At 57.1% G+C, this 23590-nt stretch overlaps 2 protein-coding genes across 2 annotated transcripts in view; both read right to left on the bottom strand.

Moving 5' to 3' along the window:
• Positions 1-236: 236 nt before the first annotated feature.
• On the bottom strand, positions 237-12408 carry TBKBP1 (TBK1 binding protein 1). Its single transcript, XM_071577352.1, has 11 exons — positions 12278-12408; positions 10858-11249; positions 9132-9356; positions 8936-9058; positions 8753-8857; positions 8173-8326; positions 7916-8094; positions 7338-7387; positions 3409-3527; positions 1752-2515; positions 237-1333 (listed from the first exon to the last, which is right to left on the bottom strand). Exons 3-11 carry the CDS (start codon positions 9351-9353, stop codon positions 1205-1207), a joined length of 1845 nt encoding a protein of 614 aa, XP_071433453.1. The 5' UTR covers positions 9354-9356; positions 10858-11249; positions 12278-12408; the 3' UTR covers positions 237-1204.
• Positions 12409-20962: 8554 nt separating this feature from the next.
• The window catches only part of KPNB1 (karyopherin subunit beta 1), a 37718-nt gene continuing 35090 nt past the window's right edge, over positions 20963-23590 (bottom strand). Inside the window, exon 22 of the mRNA XM_071577264.1 lies at positions 20963-22379. Coding sequence (XP_071433365.1) covers position 22379 — 1 coding nt within the window. The 3' untranslated portion in view covers positions 20963-22378. The remainder of the gene's footprint in view (positions 22380-23590) is intronic.

The following is a 23590-nucleotide window of genomic DNA, read 5'->3' as shown; positions in this document are numbered from 1 at the left end:
AGGGTGCAGGACACCTGCAATGAGCCCCCCAAACCCTGTCACCCCGGTGGCCACCCCAGTGTCACAAGCTGGCTCTGCCAAGCTTGGCTGTGCCAGCCCCAAGCTCGTCCCCTGTCCCATCCCCAGCCCCGAGGGGGCACCCACAGCCTGGATCCCTCCTCTCCTTCCCCAGGGACCCAGAGAGAGGAGACGGCTCCGCTTCCCGCCGTGGCATTTTGGGCGCTGGAAAGGTTTTATTGGAGTCGGTGGCATCGCAGCGAGGGCGGGTCCCTCTGCCCGGGGGGCGCGGTGCAGGGGGGGGGGTCGCACCCGGCCGAGCCCCCGGGGGTGTGTGTAGGGGGGTGTGCGCTGTGACACGGGGGGGACATGCAGCGCAGAGCGGCTCAGGGAGGGGGGACAGTGCTGCGGACCCCCCTCTCCCGGCGGCTTTGAGGTAGATTGAACGTGGCGGGACGGGGGAGATGGGGTGGGGGGCTCGGGGTGAGCAGCCACCTGCAGCCCCCCAGCTAAAGCAAGGGAGGGGCTGGGGGGCATGGAGGGGGCTGCTGGGGGGCTGCGCTGTCCCCACACCTGGGTGGGGGGTCAGGGAGAGCCCCGGGGCCACAGAGCCCAGTGCAGTGTGGGGAGGGGGGTCCTTGCTGCTCCTCGGGGGTCGTTTCTCAGCAGCATCGCTGGGGGGAGGGTGGAGAATCTGAGGGGAAGGGGGTGCTTTTAATGTAAAAGAGTGGAAAGAGGCTTGAACCGGTGGGAGGAGGTGAGGGGACCAAGAACAAGCAGCTGCCCCCTCCCTGCCCTCCAACCCCAACTCTGATCCCAGGAGCCTGGGAAGGGGCAGCCCCTTCCCCTCATCTGTTTCCTGGGGGCCGGATCCAGGACTGGGCCCCTCGGATCCTCCCTGAGATCAAGCAGTGACACCCAAGGGTGCAGAGGACACCCAGGGGCACAGACAGGTCCCCTCCGGCCACCACCTGGGATGGTGTAATCCTGGTACCCCAATTCCAGCATCCAAACTTGGCATGGACGCAGAGATGGGGCGAGGTGGGCATGGAGGAACCCACTTACAGGGGGCTGGGGGGCTCCCGGGGGCTCTGGGGTGGGCTCAGTCTTTCTGTAGCTACTGAAGACTTGGAGGTATTTCGGGAGCCGTGTCGCTCCTGGTGTGTTCTCATGCAGCATCCAAAGGTTGGGAATGGTGGGGGAAGGCTCAGATCTTGCTGTTCTCCAGGTGGGAGTCGATGTGCTTCACCAGGGCATCGTCCGGGTACCCGATGGGGAAGGCCAGCTGGCACAGCGGGCAGCTCCTCACCTCCGAGTCCACCGTCTCCAGCAGCAGCTGTGGGGGCACAGGGTGGTGCTGAGACCCCCAGGGTGGCCACAACCCCCCCATCTCCTCCCTGGAACATTCCCACAGCCAGGAGCAAGCTGGGTCAGAAATGTGGAATCCGAGGCACTAAAACCTGCCTGTGTGGTGGGGGAGGGTCCCTTGATGCTTCTCACCCCCCAACCCACCACAACACCCCCGGGGTGGGAAGGGGTCTCCATAAGCACCTGTGGGGACACAGGGTCTGGCTGAGACCCCCAGGGTGGCCACATTCCCCCATCTCTTCCCTGGAATCCTCCCACTGCCTGGAGCAAGTTGGCTCAGCAATGGGGAATCCGAGGCACTAAACCCTGCCTGGGGGGTGTGTTGATGTTTCCCGCCCCCCAATCCACCACAACACCCCCCGGGGGCGTGTGGGGGTCCCACTCACGTTGATGGAGGGCCAGGACTGGGCATGTTCTGCCCGGGCATAGGCAGCGGCCGTCCTGTGCAGGGCATCGGCGTCGGGCACGGGGAAGCCGGCGCAGAAGGAAGCGCAGCGGATGGCCCCGGCCTCGGGGCTGGGCGGGCTGGGCAGTGCCCACTCCTCCTCATCGGACGAGCCCTTCTCAAAGCGCACATGCTCCTCGAAGGGCTCGTGGGCGCTCAGCGGGGCCCCCGCGCCCCCCAGATACACCTCCCCGTAGGGCCGGTGCTTGGGCAGCGTGGAGGCTTCGGGCTGGAGCCAGAGCGAGCGGCTCTGCTGGTACAGGGCCACGTTGGTCACCTCGGAGTAGCTGCGGCGGCCCTGGAAGCCGGCCTTGATGTGGCGGCTGGAGGGTTTGGCGTAGCCCAGCTCCATCCTCTCCCCGGGCAGCCGGTGCGGTGACGCCGAGGTCGGGGACGGGCACGGGGGAGGTGGCGGCGCTGGTGACCGGCGCTGCTGGGCTGGGGACTGGCTGGAGGGGGGCACCGGCGAGCGGCGCTGCTGGGCAGGGGACTGGCAGGGGCCGGGGGCTGGCGAGCGGCGCTGCTGGGCAGGGGACTGGCTGGGGGGGCCCGGCGAGCGGCGTTGGAGGGCGGGGGACTGGCACTGGGGGCGTCCCGGGGGCGCGGGAGAGGGGCACTGAGGGGCGGGCGAGCGGCGCTGCTGGGCTGGGGAGTGGCACTGGGACAGCGGGGAGTGGCACTGGGACAGCGGGGAGTGGCGCTGACCTGGAAAAGGAAAACCTTCCCGTTAGCTCAGAGGTGTGGAAAACACCCCTCAGCATCCATGGGTGTCCCTGATGGAGGAGGGATGTGGCTGTGGGGACCCTCAGCAGGAGGGATGATCCTGGGGTGGGATGATCCCAGGAGTGGATGCTTTGGGAGTGGGATACAGCCAGTGAAGGATATTCCCAGGGATGGATTCTCACAGGGATGGATGCCCTTGGGGTGGGATGCACTCAGGGGTGGATGCTCCCAGGGACGGATGCCCTTGGGGTGTGGTGATCCCAGGTATGGATGCTCCCAGCCATGGATGCTCCTGGGGTGGGATGCTCCCAGATATGGGTGCTCCTGGGGTGGGGTGATCCCAGATATGGGTGCCCCTGGGATGGGGTGATCCCAGGTATGGATGTTCCCAGCTATGGGTGCTCCCAGATATGGTGCTCCTGGGGTGGAGTGATCCCAGCCATGGATGCTCCTGGGGTGGGGTGATCCCAGCCATGGATGCTCCTGGGGTGGGGTGATCCCAGCCATGGATGCTCCTGGGGCAGAATGCTCCCAGATACGGGTGCTCCTGGGGTGGGGTGATCCCAGATATGGGTGCTCCTGGGATGGGGTGATCCCAGGTATGGATGTTCCCAGCCATGGGTGCTCCTAGGGTGGGATGTTCCCAGATATGGTGCTCCTGGGGTGGGGTGATCCCAGCCATGGATGCTCCTGGGGTGGGGTGATCCCAGCCATGGGTGCTCCTGGGGTGATCCCAGGATGTTCCCAGGGCAGGCTGCTCTTGGGGACCGACACCCACATCAGCTCAGCACCATCAGGATTACAAGGGCCCCCAGGCAGTGTCTGTGCCCCCCAGCCCTGTCTGGCAGTGGGGGGCAGCCCCCGGGCCCCCTTACCGCCGTTGAGGCCCTTGTCCTGCAGCAGGGCCCGCAGGATCTGGCTCTGCAGCGAGCTGAGGTTCCGCAGGCGGCACAGCTCCTCCGTCAGCTCCGTGTACGCCAGCGCCAGGTTCACCCTGCGGCGGGGACAAGGTGGCTCTGAGGGTGACACAGCCCCGCTGTCCCCACGGCCAGGGCGGCCCCTCCCAACCCCAACCCAACCCAAATTCAGGCTGTCAAGTCAAACAAAGGGAAAGTTGCGGCATGGTGGGAGCAGCCGGAGCATCCAGGGGCGGGCACGGGGTGGGCGCGGTGCCCTCCCCGCCTTCCCCCGACAGCTCCTCTGACAAACTCATCAACTCTGCCCCGAGTTGGTGTCGCTTTCCAAGCCCGGGCTCTCCGCGGGGATGCGAAGGGAGAAGCCGCCTGGCAGCGCCCCGCGGCTCGGCGCGTCCTCCGAGGCTCCGCTGAGCGGTTGTGACACCGCGGGCACCGCGGCGACAGCGCCTGACAGCGCTGGCACTGCCACTGCCCCCGGCGGGGCGGGCGGAGAGAGGGGAAAGCGCAGGAAAAGAGGGAGAGGGTGAGAAAAGAACGGGAGGGAGGGAAAGGAGGGGAGGGGGGAAAGGAGGGGGAGAGAGGGAAAGGAAGGGAAAGGCTGCACAGAGGAAAAAAGAAAAGGAGAAAAGTAAGGATGGGGAAGGGAAAGCGGGAAAAGAAGGAACAGAAGGATACAGAGAGAAAAAAGAAGGAAAATAAGGAGGAAAAGGGGGGAAAGAGAAGAAAGAGAATGTAGAGAGAAAAAGAAGGAAAAGGAAAAGAATAATATAGAGAGAAATAGCAGAAAAAGGAGGAAAATAAGGAAAAGAAGAATGGATAGAGAAAAAAAGAAGGAAATAAGAATGTATAAAGAAAAGGAAATAAAGGAGGAAAAGAGAAGAAAATGTAGAGAGAAAGGGAAGAAAAAAGAGAAGAAGAATGACAAGAATAATATAGAGAGAAATAGAAGAAAAAGGAGGAAAATAAGGAAAAGAAGAATATATAGAGAAAAAATGAAAATAAGAATGTATAAAGAAAAGGAAATAAGGGAGGAAAAGAGAAGAAAATGTAGAGAGAAAGGGAAGAAAAAAGAGAAGAAGAATGGAAAGAAGAATATAGAGAGAAATAGAAGAAAAAGGAGGAAAATAAGGAAAAGAAGAATACATAGAGAAAAAAGGAAAATAATATATAAAGAAAAGGAGGAAAAGAGAAGAAAGAGAATGTAGAGAGAAAAGGAAGGAAAAAGATAAGAAGAATGGAAATAAGGATATAGAGAAATAGAAGAAAAAGGAGGGAAAGAAGGAAAAGAAGAATAGATAGAGAAAAAGGAGAAGAAAAAGAAGAATGTAGAGAGTAAAGGAAAAAAGAGAAGGGGAATAAGTAAAAGGAGGAAAAAGAGGAAAATGAGAAAAGGGAAGAAAAGAAGGAACAGAAGGAAAAAAGGTAAAGAAGGGAAATGGGAGATGAAAAAGGAAAACAAAAAAGAAGAGAAAGAAAAGAAGGGAAAGGGAAGAAAAATAATATAGACATAAAAAGGTGAAGAAAATACAGCAAAAAAGGAAAATAGAGAAAAGAAGAAAAAAAGAATAGAAATAAAGAGAAAAAAGAAAGCAGAAGGGGAAAAAGAAAATAATGAAAACAAAAGAAGAGAAAAAAAAGGAAGGAAAAATAAGACAGTGAAAGAAAGAAAAAGAAAAGAAAATGAAAAGCAACAGACGTTTCCCCAGCTGGGTCCCCACATCACCTCCCCAGAGTCCCCACGGCCCTGCCAGGGTGGCACTTGGGGACATGAACACTTGGAGATGCCCCCCAGTCGGGCCCTGCCGGTCCCACCTCTCCTGCCCCAGCTCCCCCCTGCCCATCCCGGGATCCGCCTGCTCCCATTTCCCACTTGGCTCGTCCTTCCCGAAGAAGCCCAAGTGGGAACTGCTCAGAAAGGGCGGGGGGGGAAAGGCCAAAACTAAGAAAAGAAACCCCAAAGAAGGAAAAGTGGGCCCCGCGCCCGCTGGGGCAGAGCAGCAGCGAATCAGCCCGAGATGGAAAACGCCGATAAGGAGCTTTTCACACCCAAAAAGTGGCGGAGAGGAGCAGGTGACAAAAGAGCTGAATTGACAAGAACAAAGCGGGGAGGGAAAGGTTGTGCCCCGCGCACGGGTGTGGAGCCAGCCCTGCCTCGAGTTCTCCGGCCCAGCTTGGGGAATTTGGGCTTCAAATAAGGTGGGAATTGGAGGGTTATTTTCTGGAGGGGGCTGGATATTGTGGGAAGGGGGACGGGGATAACACAGAGGGGTGAGCTCAGCTCTTCTGGATATGGGAGACTGAACTTCATGGAAATAAAGTGAATTAAGGTGGGAAGGGCTATGGAGGGGACTCCCCCACCCCTGGATGTGCAGCAGAGCTGGGCAGCTCCCAGGGATGCCAACGTGGATGGATCCACTGCCCCCCTGATCCTCACACACTGATTTCTGCCAGGAAGACAAGGAACAGCAAAAGCATCCAACACCTCTGGAAAAGGAGGGGGAACCCTCCCCAGCACCTCAGCACCTTCCCAGCCCCCTGTGTCACCTTTTATCCATCCACAGCTCGGCACAGGCTGCCGGTTTTGGTGCCCGGGGGGGGCCACGGTGCCAGCCTGGCACGTCCTGCCCAATGTCACAGCGTGGGGGGACACAGGGGTGCCAAGTGCCACTGCCACATCCCGGTCTGGGGACAGGGAGTGGAGGCTGCTGCTGCTGGGGTAAACTGGCTGCAGATGGAGGATTTTAGGGCAAGGCATTGCTGTGCCCACCCTGATGGCACCCCCAGCCCCAGGGGCATGTAAAGAGGTCTGGGCACGGCCCCATCTCCCATCAGCTCTTCCCAGATTTGGGGTGTCTTGGTCCACACCCCCAAATCCCCAAATCAAATCCAAGGGGCTCAGCACCACACAGGCCCTGGGAAGACTCCAGAGCTCGAGGTGGAGTGAGGAGGACACTGGGAAGGGGCACAAGGGACCCACACCCAGCACTGGCACCAGCACTGGCACCACGACGGCTCCACACCCACAGCAAGAGGAAACACCCTGGTGAGGTTTGGCCTCTCCAGAGGTGGAGAAGGGGGAACCAGCAGCTCCAAGGAGCAGCCTGGGCATGCACCCAGGGCTGTGGGGCTGGAATGTGGTTGGCATGGCTTGGTGCCACAGGGATGGCATTTACTGATGCCGTAGGAATGGCATGGATTGGTGTCCTATGGTTGGCACAGTTTGGTGCTGTATAGTTGGCATGGATTGGTGCCATAGGGATGGCATGGATTGGTGCCATAGGGATGGCACAGATTGATGTCATAGGGATGGCACAGATTCGTGCCATAGGGATGCCATGGATTGGTGCCACAGGGATGGCACAGATTGGTGCCACAGGGATGCCATGGATTGGTGCCACAAGGATGGCATGGATTGGTGCCATACAGTGATGCCCAGTGCCACGCAGTTGGCACAGTTTGATGCCCTGTGACTGGCACGGTTTAGTCCCATATGGTTGGCAGGGATTGGTGCACAGGGACGGCATGGATCGGTGCCAAGGAAAGGCAGGGTGATACCGGTGCCACACGGCAGCCACGAGCTGGCAGTGCCCTCTGGAGGCAGCACGACGGCGGCACCGACACCGGTCACACCGCACGGCACCGGGCACTGGGCACCACGCCTGGAGCCCCGCGCACAGCAATGGATTTTGGGGTGCAGGATCCCACCTGAGGCAGCACCTCAGTGGGGGGAACCCCCAGGGACCCTTCCCAAAGTGGGTCCTGTGCCTGCCAAGGGTGTGAACACCCTGGGTGTGATGCCCAGTGCCACGTGCCCCCATCCCTCCCTGCCAGCAAGGGGAGCCCCCACCACTGCCCAGCCCTTGGCCCAGTCCCCTCCCAGCACTTACTGGTCGTCGCCCACCTTCTTCACCCAGGCCATGTCCCGCTCTGACTGCTCCTGGGGAGAGCAGACCCCCCATCAGCACCCAGAGCCCACCCAGCAGGAGTGGGGGGTCCCACAGAGACAAACCCTCCCCTGTACCTGCTCCAGGCAGAGCAAAACCCCCATCAAGAACCCACCCACCCAGAATGGGGGGTCCCACATGGCCAGACCTGCCCTGTACCTGCTCCTGGAGAGGGCAGACACCCCATCAGCACCCAAACCCCCACTCAGCAGGAATGGGGGGTCCCACCCAGACAATCCCTGCCCTGCACCTGCTCCTGGAGAGGGCAGACACCCCATCAGCACCCAAACCCCCACCCAGCAGGAATGGGGGGTCCCACACAGACAATCCCTGCCCTGTACCTGCTCCAAGCAGAGGGCAGACCCCCATCAGCACCCAGAGCCCACCCAGCAGGAATGGGGGGTCCCACACAGACAATCCCTGCCCTGTACCTGCTCCAAGCAGAGGGCAGACCCCCCATCAGCACCCAGAGCCCACCCACCAGGAGTGGGGGGTCCCACATGGCCGGACCTGCCCCGTACCTGCTCCCGGGTGTCCTGCAGGTGCTTCAGCTCCGCCTGCAGCCGCTCACACTCGGCCTTGAGGTGCTCCTCGCGGTGCTGGGCACGCTGGCACTCCTGCCGTGCCGCCTCCAGCTCTGCCTCCAGCCTTCCCTGCGCCTCCAGCCCCCGGCTCTGCCAGCCCCCGGCGCGCTCCAGCACTGCGGGCACCGCACGGCTCAGCCCCCGCCACCACCGGGGGTCCCGGGGGCCCTGTGGGCAGGGAGGGGGCAGCTCACCGTGGCTCAGGCTGGGGTTGGGGTGCAGGGTGATGAAAGGCACCTCCTGGCCTGGCATTGGGGTGCCCAGCCCTGGGAAGGTGCCGCCATCGCGCTGCCGCAGCTGCTGCTCCAGGCTCCGGATGCGGCTCAGGTGAGTCTCCACCAGTGCCCTCTGCACGGGGAGAGGAGAGAGCTGAGTCCTGACAGAGCTGAACCCCCTCCCTGGGGTTTATCCTGCCCCAGACACAACTTTTGGGGTCCCCATGGTGCTGGTGTCCCAGCGTGTGGTGAGCCCAGATGAGGGTGGCATGGCAGGAGAGGCCCCTCAGCTGGCAGAGCATCATCTGAATGGGAAAGGGGAGCCAGGAATGCCCACCAGGACAGGGACAGGCACCATGCTGGAGCCAGGAGCATCCTTTGGGCAGGGCAGGAGTGGGAAGATGGATAAATCTGAGTCACGTGCCTCACTACAACCCCCAGTGTGGCCCAAACTGGGCAGGCAGCCAGGGCTCCCCAGCCCTGCATCCCCTGGGATGGAGTTGTCCTTAGCCAAGATGTTGCCATGGAAAAAGGAAGGGGACTGGTGGTCATCACTCACCATCTCTCCCAGCTCAGTCTCCAGGTCAGCCTTCTCCACACACAGCTTCTCATACGCCTGGATCATCTCCTCCAGCTGCTCCTCCCGCTCTTTGCTCTTCTGCAGCTGCCAGGGAAGAAGGTGGGGGGTGGGTGGGCAGCTGTGGGACCCCCCATGCCCCCCTGGCCTGCCATCCCCACTCACCTCGTGCTGGAACTGGTTGAGCTGCTGCTGCAGCGACGCCTTCTCGCTCTTAAGCAGCGACGTCTCCTTGGCCTCGTAGAGGGAGAAGATGTGCTCCTCCCCAAATTCACCGATCAGGGGGTACTGTGGCCGTGGGGCAGGGGTCAGCAGGGCCCCCCAGCCCCACACACCCCCTCAGCCCCTCCTGACCCCTCACCTTGACCTCGTACATCTTGAGCCGGCGCTTGAGCGTGGAGTTCTCCCTCTCCAGCCCCGTCAGCCGGTTCTTGATGTCGTCGTAGGCGGTGATGAGGGCGAAGTGGGAGGCCGAGCACATCTCGCCCGACAGGTCGGTGTTGGGGCTGTCCAGCCAGTCCTCGTCCGGCCCCAGCGCTTCCTGTGTCAGGATGCTGATGTCATCCTCGAACATGGAGTCCATGTCCTGCCTGGGGGGACACCGGACAGACACACAGACAGTGGTGATCCCAGGGCAGGGATGGACCCGGCCAGTGGCACCCCCGGAGCAGGTTGGGCTGTGGGGACACCGGGGTGGGGTCCAGGCTGGGGCAGGGGGAGCCATGGATGAGCCCAGGCGGATCCTGGGGACAGAGCAGGGTCTGTGGGAGCTCAGTGTGTTCCAGTGACAATGGATGATGGAGGAGGGACAGTCCCAGGCGCTGCCACCAGCAGCAGCTCCAGCTTCCCAGTGTCCCCTGGAGTGTCCCTGCCAACACCTCTGTCCCTACCGGGGGGAAGGAGGGAGAGGGGTCCTGACACCCCCCGAGCCACATCCATCACCCCCAGGATGTGGGCAGGAGCAGAGCCCCTCCCCAGCAGAGCCCCCCGGGGTGGGACACGGTGACTTTCCCCACATCCCCCCGGGGAAAGGAGCACCAGAAATAGCGTCCGGTGCCGCTGCCGCCCGCCCTGTGCCGCACGCGAGCTGCTTCCCGGCCTCCCACGCCTCCACCGTGCCCTATATACCGGCGCTGCCGCTCGCCCCCTGGGAGCCACCTGGCTCCTGGCACCGGCCCCGCACCGGCCCGGGGGGTCCCATCCTGCCCAGCGCTGCCCCCCCGGACAAGGGGTTTGGATGGTTGAGGTTCCCAAAGCTGCTGCCTCCGGTGGCTCCCGGGATGTTTGGCACAGCTGTCCCGGGAACAGCGTCTGGAGCTGGAGAGGTGGCAGTGCCTGGGGTGCTGAGCCCTGGCACCCGCACAAGGTGCCCCAGCACTGTCCCCTGTCCCACCAAGGGACCCCCGTGGGCACCGGGGCAGCTGCCAGGCAGGCACAGCCTCGCCAGCTCGGCAGACATCTGGGAGCCAGCGCGGCACAAATAATTCATAGCACAAAGCCAGGAGAGGGAGGAGGGATCTGCAGGGGGACGGGAGGGGACAGCACAGCCCTCCCCTGAGCCACTGGTGGAGCCTGGGGACAGCTCAGCCCTGCTGGCACCCCCAACCCCGCTGGCACCCCCAGCCCTGCTGGCACCCCCAGTCTGAGGGCTCCTGTGGGCACTCAGGGGCTGTCACAGCCTCTGCTGGGACATGGAGCATGAAACAGGGACAAACCCCAGCACTGCGACCCTTCCTCTCTCCTCCCTGTGAGGGTCTTAAATCCACTGCCCAGGTGGTGACAGAGGAGGGCAGGGAGGGCACCGTCCTCACCCCCTTGGGCAAACTGAGGCACCCCCATAATCCCAGAGGAGACTCCCCATGCTCTGGTGACCCCTCAAAGCAAGACCTGGTTGTAGGGCTGGTGGGTTCCCAGCCCCCCTTCCTGTGGTTTGGGGGCACCGGGGGGCAGGACCCTCTCTGTCCCTGGCACACAGGGCCTGGAGGCAGCTCTGCACCCCTAACCTGGCCCAGATCTCCCTGGCCTGGCCCTGCTGCCCCCCAAACTCCCTGTGCCTGGGTTTCCCCCTCCGTGCCCCGCTGTGACACCTGCCTGGCAGCGCGCCCCAGGCGTGGGGCGAAGCGGCGCGGGCTGGGCAGGGCTGCGGCGCGGGCACACGTGTCTCAGGTGTGGGCAGGGATGGCACACGTGTCTCAGGTGTGGGCAGGGATGGCACACGTGTCTCAGGTGTGGGCAGGGCGGGCACACGTGTCTCAGGTGTGGGCAGGGAGCCACGATGGGCAGGAGCTCCAGAGATTGTCCACGAGAGGATCAGTGGGAGGTGGTGACGCTCTCATCGGGTTCCAGGATTAACGCCAGCGATGTCCCCTCCTTGTTCCCTCCTTGTTCCCTCCTTGTTCCCTCCGTGTTCCCTCCACGTTCTCTCCGTGTTCCCTCCACGTTCCTGGCGCTCGGCCCCTCCTCGAGGCCTACAAAATGCCTTGGAAAAGAGCAAACCCGGGGTTGCAGCTCCCTGGTGCTGGGACGGCCGGCGGCCACTCAGCGCTCCGGTGTCCCCGTGGGAATAGGGATGGGAGTGGGATGTGCCAGGCAGTGGGTGCTGGCACCCAGCTGGTGTCGGGGACAGGCCCTGCGCTACTGCTTGGCCCCCCCTTCGGGGGTCGGGAGGATGCTCTGGGTGGAACCAAACCCGGGGCAGCTCCCCCTTGCCACGCACGCCCTGCCCCGAGCCTCGGGGGGCTGCGGTGGGGACGAGCCCCCTCCTCATTTACTGGGATGCTCTGGGCACTTTCCCAGTTCTTGGGGGCTGAGGGGAGGGGGCTGGTGGGGCGCGATGCCACCGCCACGGCCACGAGCGGGGACAGCGGCGAGAAATCGGCATGAAATCGGCGTGAAATCGGCGTGGAAGAGGCGCGGAAAGGGGGTCAGGGCTCAGGTGAGCCCGGGCGGGGGTCGCACCGGGGGATGCGAGGGGGGTCCGGCCTGTGGCGGCCCCGACCCCTCCGGGAAACCCTCCCCGAGCGCCCCCGGGCCGGGCCGGGGCCGCAGCGAGCCGGGGGTCGCCGGGCGGGGGACGGGGACGGAAACGCAGGAGGGGTCCGGGGCGGAGCCGGGATGGGGATGAGGATGAGGATGGAGCCAGGATGGGGCTGAGGATGGAGCCAGGATGGGGCTGAGGATGGAGCTGGGAAGGGGGATGGAACAAGGGATAAGGATGGGGACGGAAACGCGGATGGGAGTAAAGATGAGGATTTAGCCGGGGATGGGAATGAGGATAATGATGAGAATGGAGCCAGGGATGGGGATGGAGCAGGGGGTGAGGATGGTGATGAGAATGGAGCCGGGCATGAGGATGAAACCAGCGACGGACCCGCGAGGGAAGAAGGGGATGGAGACGGGGATGGGGTCGCGATGTGGCGGGAGGAGACAGGCCCGGTGGGGTGGGGGCAGCCCCGTACCCCCCTCCGATCCCTCCCGGTGTCCCCCCGGCCCAGGCCCCGCACTCACCGGCGCTGATGCTGCGCTGCGGCGGCGCCCGCCGGGATGCGGCTCCGTCCCCGCCCCGCTGGGTCCCGCTCCCGGTGCCGCTCCCGTTCCCGGTCCCCGCCGCAGCCCCGGCCCCGCCGCCGTTTTCTTCCGCTCCGGAGACACCGACACACCACGTGGGCACCGGGCGGCCGCCAGCCCCTCCCCCGCCACGCGCCGGGGCCGCCCCCGGGGCTGTGACCCCCCCCCCGGGGCACGGCCGGTCCCCGGGATGCTCCCGGAGGGGCCACAGCGCTGCCTCAGACCCCCCCGTGTCCCCGATCCCCCTCCCGTGCCCTGCCCCGGAATGGGGAGCACCTGCCCCAGCCCCCTCCTGAGTCCGGGGAGCCCCCAAGGGTGGTCGCAGGGCCGGGGGGCTTCTCCCTTCAGCCCCGGGGGGCACCGGCACGGTGTGGGCTGGGCTGTCCCCCTGCCCTCCCCCTGAACATTTTATTCCCTGAATTGTTCTCGGAGCCGCTTCCATTATGGAATTACAGCTTTTCCCTGTGCTGCGCAGGGTTATTAATAGCTGCTCTCCTTTCGCCGGCGCTGCTGCTGCTCCGCTGGGGCTCCGGGGGAGGGACCCCCTGCAGCCCCCCGGGGTGGGGGGATCCCTGCCAGCCCGGGGCCCCCAGACCCCCAAACCTGGATGGACAGACCCACGGCAGGACAGACCCACGGCCTGGACGTGTCTCTGTGTGACCCTGATGGGACAAAGATCCCTCCCAAGGCCTCGTCCTGCCCCACTGGAGGAGCTGGGGTGGGGACTGGGGGGATCCAGCAGCAAAGAGGGGCTGGGAGGTGTCAGAATGGAGCAATCCCGATCCTGGCCATCCACCTGCAGCACTGAGGGCTCATCGGGAGAGGGGGAAAGGAGTTGGGGTAAAATCCGGCTCGGATTCACCAGTCCCTTGTTCCCTACGAGGCACCCAAAGGGAGCAAAGCCTCAAGCTGGGAGCACCCACCGGACTCCCATCCCGGATCCCCCTTCCCAGCATTGGATGGAGCCTTGGATATGCTGGGAGAGCGTGGTGGGGATCCAGCACCCGGAGCATCGCCAGGAGCAGGACTGGGGGCACGGCCAGACCCCTGCCCGCTCCACCACTGGGGGTACCACCCATGGGATGCTGAGATTCCTGGGGATTCCTGTCCGGAATTATGGCTGGAACAGGACCTGGGAGCTGCACTGGGACCGAAAATGCATCACAAGGCCTGGAATGTTTTGGGAGGCGATGCCAGGTGGGCACTGGGCTGTTCCGATGCTCCAGTGAGCAAAGCACGGCTGTTTCCATCAGAATTCCTGCCAGGGGATCGTGTGTCGCCTTTGGTGCGTGGCCTGGAGGAGGAAAACAGCTCTTGGAGTGTCACCTTTGGGCGGGAGAGCAGCGGAGACCCCGGGGAGGGGCAGGCAGGATCCTCGGGAATGGGAACTCCGCCGCAAACAGCTCCCCGGAAAAATCCAGCGCCGGCTCGGGCGGATTTGCTGCAAAGCACTTTGAAGTGCAAATTAAGGTTTTCCATCAGGTTGGAAGTTAATTTTGACGCAAAGGGAACAGCCCGGCCCCAACCCCGGGTGTGTGGGATGGAGGCAGCGCCGAGCTGGGGATGCTCAGCCCGGGGGGACCCCCCTGAGCCCCCCAAGAGGAGCAGGAGGTCCCTGGGCAATAAGGACAAGCTTTGCAGCCACCCCAGGAGAGGAAGAACTGAGGGAGACTCCAAAGGCAGGAGGAGAGATCCCAACTCCTGTAATTGTCTCCCACCTAAGCCAGACCTGGAATTTGGGGTCTCCATTGCACCCCCTCAGCCAATGCACCATCTGGGAGTGAAGCTCCAGACAGAGCTGGATCCAGCCTGGCCATCCCATGGGATGCTCTGCTCTTCCCGAGGCTGAGCCCTTCCCACCCAGCCACATCCCCCCAGCACATCAGGGGGGCTGGTGACAGGAGAAAAGGGGGGCACTGGGCACCCCCCACACCCCTGGGGCCTTTTTTCCTCTCCCCAGCAGTTTCTGGAAAGTTTAAAGCCAAGAGCAGCCTCAGGGAAGGTCCCTCCGACTGGGGAGATCCCTCTCCCACCCTCACCCACCCTCTGGAATTCTGGGGAGGGGCAAAGGGGAGATCCCCCAATGCCAAGGGTGGGCTCACAGCACCCCCAGGGATTTGGGGCACGGTGGTTGAGAGATGCAGTGCCAAGAGGGAGGGGAACGGCTCCAAAGCCACCTCTGCAGGCAGATTTCCTGGGAATCACTGGAGAAACAGGTAAGATCCTCCCTTCCCAGCAGGAGAGTGCCCTTTTCCTTGCTCTGAGGGCAAAGGGCAGCATGGAAACGGTGCCAGAGGGCAGGAATGAGGGCAGGGGTGTGGGAAGGGAGGAGGGCAAGGATGAGGGCAGGGATTGGGCAGGGAGGAGGGCAGGGATGTGGGCAGGGGAGAAGGCAGGGATGTGGGCAGGGAGGAGGGCAGGGATGAGGGCAGGGATGTGGGCAGGGATGAGGGCAGGGATATGGGCAGGGATGAGGGCAGGGATGTGGGCAGGGGAGAAGGCAGGGATATGGGCAGGGAGGAGGGCAGGGATGTGGGCAGGATTGCCCTCACCCCACCAGCCTCCCCCCTCCCTGCCCCCTTCACTCCCAGCACCCACCTCCTGCCCAGGAGCTCCACCTGCTTTTCATCTGCTCCAAGATCTGCTCAAATCCACATTTCTCTGTGCCCATGTCACGCTGCCTGCCAAGGCTGGTCCCTGGGCAGCTGGCCCTGCCCTCTGCCTGGGGCTGCTTCCCTGCAGTTCCAGCATCCTCCTGGATTCCCATCTCAGCTCTGTCAGTGAATTATTTAACAAATTCATCTCAGGGACCCTCGAGGCACTTCCATGGAGCCCGTGGCAGGGAATGGTGGAGAGCAGGGAAGAGCAGGGGGAGAAGAGCAGGGATCTCTCCCAGCTCCCAGCCCGGGTTTCCTGGAGGCTGCCAGTTCTTCCCACGAGGCCTGAGCTGTGCTGGAAACACCAACTGAACCCCAAAACATCCCCTTCATCATCCTCAGTGACAGTCCTTGGTTTGTTCCCTCCTTAATCCCATTCTGGAGGAATGAAGGAGGCCATTGGATCCTCCAATCCAGGGCTTTACCTGCCTTCACCCACCAGTCCCTGCCCACAAAAAGTGTCCAAAGGGAATATAAACCTCCATCCCCACCAGCAGCTGCAGAGGAGACAGACCCTCATCACAGAAAACCTCAGACCATTTTCCACTTGGTTTATCCTGCCCTGCTGTGGAATAATTCTGGCTTGGAAGAGCATCCCTGGCCTGGAAGAACAGCCTTGTGTGTTCATAAACCAGCACTGAGCTCATCTCCCACCCCTGCCAGAGGGATCCCTGGGCTGGCTGGAGCACCCCTGGGGTTTCCTGGGAATGTCCAAGCTCCCATCCCACAGCCCCAGCACCCCCCAAGGTGCTGCCCCTCTGCCTCCCATGAAAAGGCTGCAGGAAGGGTCGGGGCTGATGGGTGTGATCCACACCCAGGACTGGCACATCCCGCTCCAGGCTCTCCAAAAACAGCAGCTCTGAGCATGGAGCAACTTCCTGGTGATGGAGAAACCAGGGGAGGAGGATGGCAGGGAATGGGAGCAGGGAAAGCTGCATCCTGTGAGCTGAGAGCATAAAGCCCTGTGAGTTCCCATGCTGAGCCTGTCCCAGCTGAGCTCAGCCCTTCCACTCTCATCCTGATCCTGATCCCAGCTCAGCCCTTCCACTCTCATCCTGATCCTGATCCTGGTCCTGATCCCAGCTCAGCCCTTCCACCCTCATCCTGATCCTGATCCTGGTCCTGATCCCAGCTCAGCCCTTCCACCCTCATCCTGATCCTGATCCTGGTCCTGATCCCAGCTCAGCCCTTCCACTCTCATCCTGATCCTGATCCTGGTCCTGATCCCAGCTCAGCCCTTCCACCCTCATCCTGATCCTCGTCCTGATCCCAGCTCAGCCCTTCCACTCTCATCCTGATCCTCATCCCAATCCTGATCCCAGCTCAGCCCTTCCACCCTCATCCTGATCCCGATCCTGGTCCTGATCCTGGTTCTGATCCCAGCTCAGCCCTTCCACTCTCATCCTAATTCTCATCCCCATCCCAGCTCAGCCCTTCCACTCTCATCCTGATCCTGATCCCAGCTCAGCCCTTCCACCCTCATCCTGATTCTGATCCTGATCCTGATCCCAGCTCAGCCCTTCCACTCTCATCCTAATCCTGACCCTGATCCTGGTCCCAGCTCAGCCCTTCCACTCTCAACCTGATCCTGATCCCAGCTCAGCTTTTTCACTCCTATCCCGATCCTGATCCCAGCTCCGCCCTTCCACTCCCACCATGATCCCGGTTTAGCCCCACGCGGCACCCCCGGGCTGGGAAAGCGCCAGACAAGGACTGGGAGGAGGCCCCGAGGCCCCGGCGGCACCTCCGAGGCTCCAAACCCGAAGTTGTCGCTTCTTTTTCCCACCTTTTCCAAAGGGAAACGAGGTTTTCCCCCGGGGCATCCCGGGGCGAGCTCGGCCCCGAGGGGAAGCTGCTCCCCAGCAAATCCAGCGCCGAGGGGACGATCCCGGGCACAGCGCGGGTGTCCCCGGTGCCAGGCAGGGTGGCACAGGCGCTGGTGACAGCGCTGTCACCTCCGGATCCCCCGGGGAGGAAACGGGAGCGCGTCACTCTCGGAGCGCTCCGCCACCCACGAGTCTCCGGCGGGGGAAGGAGCCTGGCAGCGGCCCCGGGGGAAATGAGGCAGCACAAAAAAGTACGGAAAACAAAAATAAGTGGGATTTTTATATATATTTTTGATGCGGGAGGTAAATAAATGGTTTTTCCCGTGGTTGGTACGGAGCGGGCAGAGGGAAGGGGGTGATGGTTAAAGGCGCAGGAGCATCGAGGGGCTGGTTATTAAGGATAAAATTTAATTAATTGAACAATTTGGAGCTGCGGTTTCAGGATTGTGTTGATGGGTGATGAGTTTAAATTTAATCCCCCCCAGCACCAAGGGATTGATTCAAGGGGAAGGGCAGGACAAAGGGGCAGGGGGGAATTATCACGGACAGCGCCTTCTGTGGCGGTTTGGAAGCTGCAGCAGTTTGGGATTGTTGGGAGCATGGAATTCCCAGCAGTTTGGGATCTCTGGGAGCATGGAATTCCCATCAGTTTGGGATCCTCAGCAGTTTGGGATCTCTGGGAGCATCTGATTCCCAGCAGTTTGGGATTCCCAGCAGTTTGGGATCTCTGGGAGCATCTGATTCCCAGCAGTTTGGGATTCCCAGCAGTTTGGGATCTCTGGAATCTTCAGCAGTTGGGAATCCTCAGCATTTGGGAATCTCCAGCAGTATGGGATCTCTGGGAGCATGGAATCCTAGTTTGGGATCTCTGGGAGCATGGAATTCCCAGCAGTTTGGGATCTCTGGGAGCATGGAATCCTCAGCAGTTTGGGATCTCTGGGAGCATCTGATTCCCAGCAGTTTGGGATTCCCAGCAGTTTGGGATCTCTGGAATCTTCAGCAGTTGGGAATCCTCAGCATTTGGGAATCTCCAGCAGTATGGGATCTCTGTGAGCATGGAATCCTAGTTTGGGATCTCTGTGAGCATGGAATTCCCAGCAGTTTGGGATCTCTGTGAGCATGGAATCCTCAGCAGTTTGGGATCTCCGGGAGCATGGAATTCCCAGCAGTTTGGGATCTCTGGGAGCATGGAATCCTCAGCAGTTTTGGATTCCCAGCAGTTTGAGATCCACAGCAGTTTGGGATTCCCAGTAGTTTGGGATCTCTGGGAGCATCTGATTCCCAGCAGTTTGGGATCCTCAGCAGTTTGGGATCTCTGGGAGCATGGAATCCTAGTTTGGGATCTCTGGGAGTATGGGATTCCCAGCAGTTTGGGATTCCCAGCAGTTTGGAATCTCTGGGAGCTTGGAATCCTAGTTTGGGATCTCTGGGAGCATGGAATTCCCAGCAGTTTGGGATCTCTGGGAGCATAAAATCCTAGTTTGGGATCTCTGGGAGTATGAGATTCCCAGCAGTTTGAGATCTCTGGGAGCATGGAATCCTCAGCAGTTGGGAATCTCCAGCAGTATGGGAACCTGGGAGCATGGAATCCTAGTTTGGGATCTCTGGGAGCATGGAATTCCCATCAGTTTGGGATTCCCAGCAGTTTGGGATCTCTGGGAGCATGGGATTCCCAGCAGTTTGGGATCTCTGGGAGCATGGAATTCCCAGCAGTCTGGGATCTCTGGGAGCATGGAATCCTAGTTTGGGATCTCTGGGAACATGGAATTCCCAGCAGTTTGGAACCCTCAGCAGTTGGGAATCTCCAGCACCACCCAATGGCCAGGCAGGATTTGCTGAGCCAAACAGACTTTGAGCACTGAAACAGCACCTGGAGGAAGAAGGTAATTAATAAAAATAAGTTATTTACTCCATTATTTAAACTTGCCAAGCAGTGAAATCACCTTTAAAGGAAATAAATGGATATAAAAGGGGGGTTTGTCCTCAACCCACAGCGATGGGATTGAGGATGACGAGGCACCTCCTGCGGATCTGAGGAGCCGATTCCCTGCTCCAAGCCCGCCCCAAACTCCCCCAAGAAGAGGCAGACACAGGAACTTCCACTACTGTCTCTGTATTTATTCTCCTGCCGTCTACAGCCGATACAGCCACACAGGACAGACACGAGGAGTGCTCCGGCTCCTCCCCCGCGCCCTCCCCCAGGAATGGCTTTGCGCTTTATTTATTTTTTTTAATAGTTTTTTATTTTTTTCAAGTCATTTTTAGGAAATCCCGCCCTCCCCCTCCCCCAGAACCGAACGAAAAAGAAAAGGCATTACTAGAAAGGTGAGCCAGGCTGGCCCTGGCCGTGCTCCGGAGCCCTTCCCGGAGCTCCTTCCTCTGCTCCGACCCCCGGGAGCTGCTTCAGTTCATTTGGGTTTGCTTTGTTTTTATTTCTTTGATAGTTTTTTCCTGCTCTCTGGGGCAGAGGCGGCTCTGGGGGGGCCGAGCCCAGCACTGAAGGCACATTCTTGTCTGATACCCTGTACGAGCGTGTGGTGCTGTGGGGCAGCTCCGGGGGCAGCTCCGGGGGCAGCTCCGGGAGGGAGGGAGGGAAGGAGGAGGGAAGGAGGGAGGGAAGGAGGAGGGAGGGAAGGAGGAGGGAGGGAGGGAGGGAGAGGGGGAGGGATGAAGGAAAAAAAAAAAAAAGAAAAAATGTGGAAAATGAAAAAAAAAAAAATGAAAAAAGGAAAAAAATTGGGAAAAATGAAAAATAGGGGAAATTTTAAAAAGGGGAAAAAAAAATAAAAAGGAAAATAAAGAAGGGAAATTTAAAAAAAGGGAATTGAAAAAGGAGGAATAGAAAATGGAAAAATAAGAATAAAGATGAAGAATAAAGAAAATGAAAAGGAAAAAGAAGAAGAGGAAAAGAGGAAAAAGAGGAAAAGAAAAGAGGAAAAAGAGGAAAAGAAAAGAGGAAAAAGAGGAAAAGAAAAGAGGAAAAAGAGGAAAAAGAGGAAAAGAAAAGAGGAAAAAGAGGAAAAGAAAAGAGGAAAAAGAGGAAAAAAGAGGAAAAAAAAGAGGAAAAAAGAGGAAAAAAGAGGAAAAAAGAGGAAAAAAGAGGAAAAAAAAGAGGAAAAAAAAGAGGAAAAAAGAGGAAAAAAGAGGAAAAAAGAGGAAAAAAGAGGAAAAAAAGAGGAAAAAAGAGGAAAAAAGAGGAAAAAAGAGGAAAAAAGAGGAAAAAAGAGGAAAAAAGAGGAAAAAAGAGGAAAAAAAGAGGAAAAAAAAAAAGAGGAAAAAAGAGGAAAAAAGAGGAAAAAAGAGGAAAAAAGAGGAAAAAAGAGGAAAAAAGAGGAAAAAAGAGGAAAAAAGAGGAAAAAAGAGGAAAAAAGAGGAAAAAAGAGGAAAAAAGAGGAAAAAAGAGGAAAAAAGAGGAAAAAAGAGGAAAAAAGAGGAAAAAAGAGGAAAAAAGAGGAAAAAAGAGGAAAAAGAAAAAAGAAAAGAGAAAAAAGAGAAAAGAAAAAGGAAAAAGAAAAAAGAAAAAAGAAGAAAAGAAAAAGAAAAAAGAAAAAAGAAGAAAAAAGAAAAAATAGAAGAAAAAAAGGAAGAAAAAGAAGTAAAAGGAAGAAAAAGAAGAAAAAAGAACAAAAAAAAAGAAAGAGGAAACAAGAAAATGAAAAAAAAACAAAAAAAGAAAATTCAAAGAAAAAAAGGAAAAAATCCAAGGGAAAAAAAAAAGAAAAAATTATAAAAATGAAAGAAAAAAACAAAAAAATGAAAAATTGAAAAGCCAAAGCTCCAGCAAACGGCGCTGCAGGTTCTGCTCCCCCTCCCGGAGCCCTCCCAAGGAAACCTCCAACTCCAGCCCCTGCACCTCCTGTGTGTGCTGGTCCTTGGCTTATTGCTGGCTCCAGGCTAAGGGAGAATCCTCACAAAGCAATTTCCCCCCTCCTTCGGGAGGAAATTCTGATCCTTCATGTGAAACAAGAGGTGGGAAGCAGCAAAGAGCCAATCCCTGCGGAGCTGCCCTCGGACTGTCACTACTCTACTGGAAAAAAACAAAAACACTCGTTATTCCTGGGTTCCCCTGGGACTGGAAAGACCAAGAATACCAAAAAAAAAAAAAAACCAAAACAAAAAAAAAAAAAAAGGAAAATATTGGGGAATGTTTGACACCATTTTATTCATCTTCAACTGCAGTGGAAAAATAGAACCTTTTACAAGTGCCGCCTCGTGTCAGCTCAACTCAGTATATATATATTTTATATAAATTTCTTTTTTTCCTGTTTTTTTCTGTGTTTTTGAAGTGCAGCAAGAGACCAAAAACCACATTAAATCTGATCAAATAACGAGCACAAAAGGCCAAGCAGTTTCCAAATGGCATTTTATCCAATTTTTCTCTCGTGTGTTTTGTTTTGTGTTTTTTTTTTTCTCCCTGTGTGTTTGCACATTTGAATTTCTCCTCAGTTCACAACCCAAAATATCACCTGAAGTTTTCAGTTGTGGTTTGTTTTTGTTTTTCGTTTGATTTTTGAACTCTTTGGCACAATTTTGGTGTGAGTGTTCTGGGCTGCTACAGTACAAGTCAGGAGAGATCTTTCCCTTTCACAGCCAATTCGGAGCACTGAACTCTGGGTGGTTTTGACTTCCTGGTGGGTGTTTTGTGAACTCTTTCAGCCTCAAATCTCGCCTGATGATTTTTCTCTACTCCCTCTAACCAAGAGTTGTGTTTTCCCCCATTTCTACATTCACAGTTGAACAATATTAAGGAAGGAAAGGCGCTTTGAGCAGGACAAGCGTCACCCGCTGGGAGCTCTGAACATTCGTCAGCATTTCCCTAAAATAAAAGCCCTAAAGAGCAACTTTCCTTTATTTATTTTTTTCCTTTTTTCTTTGTTTTTTTTTTTTAACTTTTTTTATCCTCTTTTCACCCTTTTTTTGTACATCTCTTACGCTGCATCAGTAGGACTGAACCTCAGTTAGTTTATGAAATGCAACAGCCAACCCTTATTTTTTTTTCTTTTTTTTTCCTTTTTTTTTCTTTTTTTTTTTTTTGGTGAGATTTTTCTTTTTGTCTTGTGGGGTTTGTTTTGTTTTTGTTGTTTTTTTTTTTTGGGAAAAGATAAACTGCAATGACTTGAAGTTGAGAATGTGGATACCTCCTCACTCACACACACTCACTCCTCGACTGAAAATCCTTCACCCCCTTCCTCATCCCGTGCCGGAGAATCCAAAGCTCCACTTTTTCTCCAGCAGCCAAGACCTCACAGAGCACCACAGTTGATCCCAGTTTTCCCTCTCTCCTCCCAACTGGCTGTTCCCCACGGAGAAGCCAGTCCTGGGCTGTTGGAAGAAGAGCCTCCCTCGTGTTTCTGGCCGGGATTCCGTCCCGGCGCCTCCTCCCGTTGCCAGGGCGGGATTTTCAACGTGGTGTGTCCTTGTTTTGTTTCAAGCCTCACTCACTCATCCTCTCACTCCCAAACATTCAGCATCCGTGCACACTCCTCACTTCCAGGTTTTTTTCAAAAGATTGGAGATTTTCCAGTGGGGGTCTCAGGTGTCATCCCAATGGTAACAGATCTGGAAGGAGGAAAAAACAAAAAAAAAACAAAAAAAAAAAAATCAAAGAATTGGGGTTTGTTCTGATGGGTGGAATTCACCTTGAAGGGTTCTCCCAACCTTAAGGATTCCAGGATTCCACAAAAAAAAAAACAACAAAAACCAGCATCTAACATTCTGGAGAAGGAAAATCTAATATCTAAAATCTGATATGTTGGAGAAGGAAAATCACCATCTAAAATCTAAATCTAAATTCTAAAATTCTGGAGAAGGAAAATCTAATATCTAAAATCTAAATTCTATCATTCTGGAGAAGGAAAATCTAATATCTAAAACCTAAATCTAAAATCTGATATGCTGGAGAAGGAAAATCACCATCTAAAATCTAAATCTAAATTCTAAAATTCTGGAGAAGGAAAAAATCTAATATCTAAAATCTAAATTCTATCATTCTGGAGAAGGAAAAATCTAATATCTAAAATCTAAATCTAAATTCTAACATTCTGGAGAAGGAAAATCTAAAATCTAAATCTAAAATTTAATATTCTGGAGAAGTCAAAAAAAAAGGGGAATACAAAACTCTGACATTCTGAAGGAATTTTAAACAAGGGGGAGAATTGACTTTGTAGAAGCAAAAGAGAAGGGACAGGGACACCAAAGGAATCTGAAGGTGGGTGACAAAACTGTGACACTTATTCTGTCAAAATAATCCTCCCTACAACCTCCAAAAGGGGTTTCAGTGGAATGATGGAATGGCTTGTGCTGGGAGGGAGCCTTAAGGATCAGATTCCAGCTCCTGAAACTCAACTGTGGCACAAAGAGGAGCCCCCAGAGGCTCCTGAACTCCAAGGCTGCAATTCCAGCAGGTCTGGAAGGTGCAGGATGGTCCCCAAGGAGCACAGGAGGGACCTTTTCTATGGGCAGACACAGCCAGGACAAGAGGGAACAATTTCCAACTGCCAGAGGGGAAGGTTGGGTGGGATTCTGGGAAGGAATTCCTCCCTGGGAGGGTGGGCAGGCCCTGGCACAGGTTGCCCCATCCTGGGAGTGTCCAAGGATGCAACCTGGTCTCATGGAAGGTGTCCCTGGGGATGGAACTGGATCCCTTTAAGGTCCCTTCCCACCCAAACCATTCCATGACTGCCTGTTCCACACCCAGTTTTCTCCCTGGATTTGTTCTCACAAACTCTTTTGTTTAAAGCAAAAATCCACGAGGTCAAAGGGAGCTTTTT

This window comes from Pithys albifrons, chromosome 25 (assembly GCF_047495875.1).
Source record: "Pithys albifrons albifrons isolate INPA30051 chromosome 25, PitAlb_v1, whole genome shotgun sequence".
Taxonomy (NCBI): Eukaryota; Metazoa; Chordata; class Aves; order Passeriformes; family Thamnophilidae; genus Pithys; species Pithys albifrons.
The sequence above is the reverse complement of the archived record's forward strand: the minus strand, read 5'-3'. Positions and strand labels throughout refer to the sequence as shown.